Below are 2,396 nucleotides of genomic sequence, written 5' to 3'. Positions count from 1 at the left end.
GCATGTCCCTGGGGGCTCCAGCCCCATCCGCGTGTCCGTGGGGGCTCCATCCTCATCCGCATGTCTCCGCTTGTCCCTGGGGGCTCCAGCCCCATCCGCGTGTCCGCGGGGGCCCCAGGTCATCCCCGGCCGAGGTGGGGAGGCCAACCGCCTCCGACGGCGCCTCTTCGCTCCCCAGACCCGTCCCTGAGCCCCCGGCGGCCGCCGCCRCCGCCCGCCGGCCCCGTCTCCTACCGCAACAGCAGCTACCGGCTGCTGCAGAAGCCGCTGCGGTGGCACGAGGCGCTGCTGCTCTGCGAGAGCCTCAACGGCAGCCTGGCCAGCGTGCTGGACCCCTACAGCCAGGCCTTCCTCACGCAGGCCGTCAGCGGGCTGCGGGCCCCGCTCTGGATCGGGCTGGCCAACGACGAGGTGGGCGGCGGGGCCGGGGGGCCGCGGCGGAGGGGGGGCCCGCGGCGACGGAGCCCCCCGCCTCCCCCCGGCCAACCTTCCTTCCCTCCCCCCCCGACCTCGGGGTCCCCGCAGGGCGGCCGGAGCTACGGCTGGTTCACGGAGGAGAGCTTCTCCTACGCCAACTGGCAGGACGGGGAGCCGCGGCAGGCGGCCGGCTGCTGCTACATGGACGCCGACGGGACGTGGCGCACGGCCGGCTGCGACGCCAAGCTGCAGGGCGCCATCTGCGAGCTGGGCGCAGGTGCGCGGGGACGGGGCGGCGCGGCCGGGGGGCCGGCGGGGCCCGGGCTGAGGGGACCCCCCCGCCGAGCCGCCGCGCTCCCCGCCAGGCGCCCCCCGGACCCACAAGTGGAGCTACAGCGGCAGCTGCCCCAAGTCGCTGGAGGACTCCTCCTGGATCCCCTTCCGGGACCACTGCTACACCTTCCACATGGAGATCACCCTGGGGCAGAAGGACGCCGTGAGGAGGTGCCAGAAAGGTATGCGGGGAGCGGGGCTGCGGCKCCCGAAAGGGGCCCCCCGAGAAACGGGGCGGGCCGGGCGCAGGCGCCGGCCCCGACGCCTCTTCCGTCCCCAGTGGGCGGCACGGTGCTGTCCATCCAGGACGAGACGGAGAACGTCTTCGTGTGGGAGCACCTCCAGGCCTACGAGGGCCCGTCCAAGGGCGCCTGGCTGGGCATGACGTTCAACCCCAAAGGTAGGAGGGGAGCCGCGAGGTTTCGGAGCCCGCCTCGGGCAGCGCCCGCGCCCCGCGCACCCTCTGCGTGGGGCCGAGCGCGGGCTCAGCCCCGAAGCCGGGGCGCCCGTTTCGGCCCCCCCCCGGTTTGCCGTGCACAGCGGCTCTCTCCTGCAGGAGGCACCTTGGTGTGGCACGACAACACCGCCGTGAACTACTCCAACTGGGGCCAGCACGACACGGGGCCCAGCATGCTCAGCCAGAACAGCTGCTACTGGATCCAGAGCAGCAACGGCGTGTGGCGCCTGGGCTCCTGCACCAACGTCACCATGGGCGTCATCTGCAAAATCCCCCGGGGTAAGGAGCCCCCCGAGGCRCGGGCTGCCCCTTTTGGGGGGCGCCGAGCTCGGGGTCTAGGCAGGGTGGGTAGGGAGGGGGCAGAGCTGCGTCGTGCCGGCAGCGTCCCGCACGCGTTTCGGGCGAGCCCCGAGGCGGGAGGCGTTGGCGGCGCTGGTCCCGGCTGGCCGGCGCAGCATCTCTGCAGGGCAGGATGAGGCCCGCGGGGGTGGTCTCCTGCACCGGGCTGCGGTGGGAGAGGGGACGGGTGCAGCRGGCACGCGCTGATCTGTGTCTTTATTCCCGTTGCAGTTGAGGAGAGCAGCTTTTCCCGGTCAGGTGAGTGGCGCTGTCAGCCCGGGCTCGGCACCTCCTTCCACTGGGGTCCCAGCGCTGGGGCCGTGAACCGCACCGGGGGGGCCACGCCGCCCCGATTGCCCGTGTTACAAGAGGAACCGTGGGGGCGGGCGGGAGAGCCCGTCTCCGGGTGGCTCCCGGCCGTCGGCTCCGGTTCCCCGGGCCGCGCGGAGCAGCGTCCGGCCCGTCCTCGCCGCGCTCCCCCGCCGTCGCCCGCCGGGCGCGGAGCTGGGCGCTGCCCCAGCTGGCGGCCTCCCCGGGGCGGGGGGCTCGCGAGCGCCAGCCCGCGTCGGGAGCGGCCCTCGGCGGACGCTAACGCCCGCTCCCCGCTGCAGCTCTGCCGGAGAACACGACCGCCATCGCCGTGGTGGTGCTGTCGACGCTGGCGCTGTGCGCGCTGCTGGGCACGGCCGCGTACCTGTACAAGCGGCGGCGGAGCGCCGAGCGGGGCGCCTTCGAGAGCGCCCGCTACAGCCGCACCACCTCCAGCCCCAGCGAATCCGCCGAGAAGAACATCCTGGTGTCGGACATGGAGATGAACGAGCAGCAAGACTAACGGCGGCGGTGGGGCAGG

The 2,396-nt window shown here is 74.2% G+C and overlaps 1 protein-coding gene across 1 annotated transcript in view; it reads left to right on the top strand.

The window, feature by feature from the left end:
- The window catches only part of MRC2 (mannose receptor C-type 2), a gene marked incomplete at its 5' end in the record, with an annotated part of 18,359 nt that extends 15,963 nt beyond the window's left edge, over nucleotides 1–2,396 (top strand). The window contains 7 exons of the mRNA XM_085309952.1: nucleotides 179–411; nucleotides 526–694; nucleotides 783–932; nucleotides 1,031–1,150; nucleotides 1,307–1,486; nucleotides 1,778–1,804; nucleotides 2,158–2,396. Coding sequence (XP_085166078.1) covers nucleotides 179–411; nucleotides 526–694; nucleotides 783–932; nucleotides 1,031–1,150; nucleotides 1,307–1,486; nucleotides 1,778–1,804; nucleotides 2,158–2,378 — 1,100 coding nt within the window. The remainder of the gene's footprint in view (nucleotides 1–178; nucleotides 412–525; nucleotides 695–782; nucleotides 933–1,030; nucleotides 1,151–1,306; nucleotides 1,487–1,777; nucleotides 1,805–2,157) is intronic.

Source organism: Rhea americana, unplaced genomic scaffold, assembly GCF_003343005.1.
Source record: "Rhea americana isolate MKP2758 unplaced genomic scaffold, rheAme1 scaffold_308, whole genome shotgun sequence".
NCBI lineage: Eukaryota > Metazoa > Chordata > Aves > Rheiformes > Rheidae > Rhea > Rhea americana.
The sequence above is the reverse complement of the archived record's forward strand: the minus strand, read 5'-3'. Positions and strand labels throughout refer to the sequence as shown.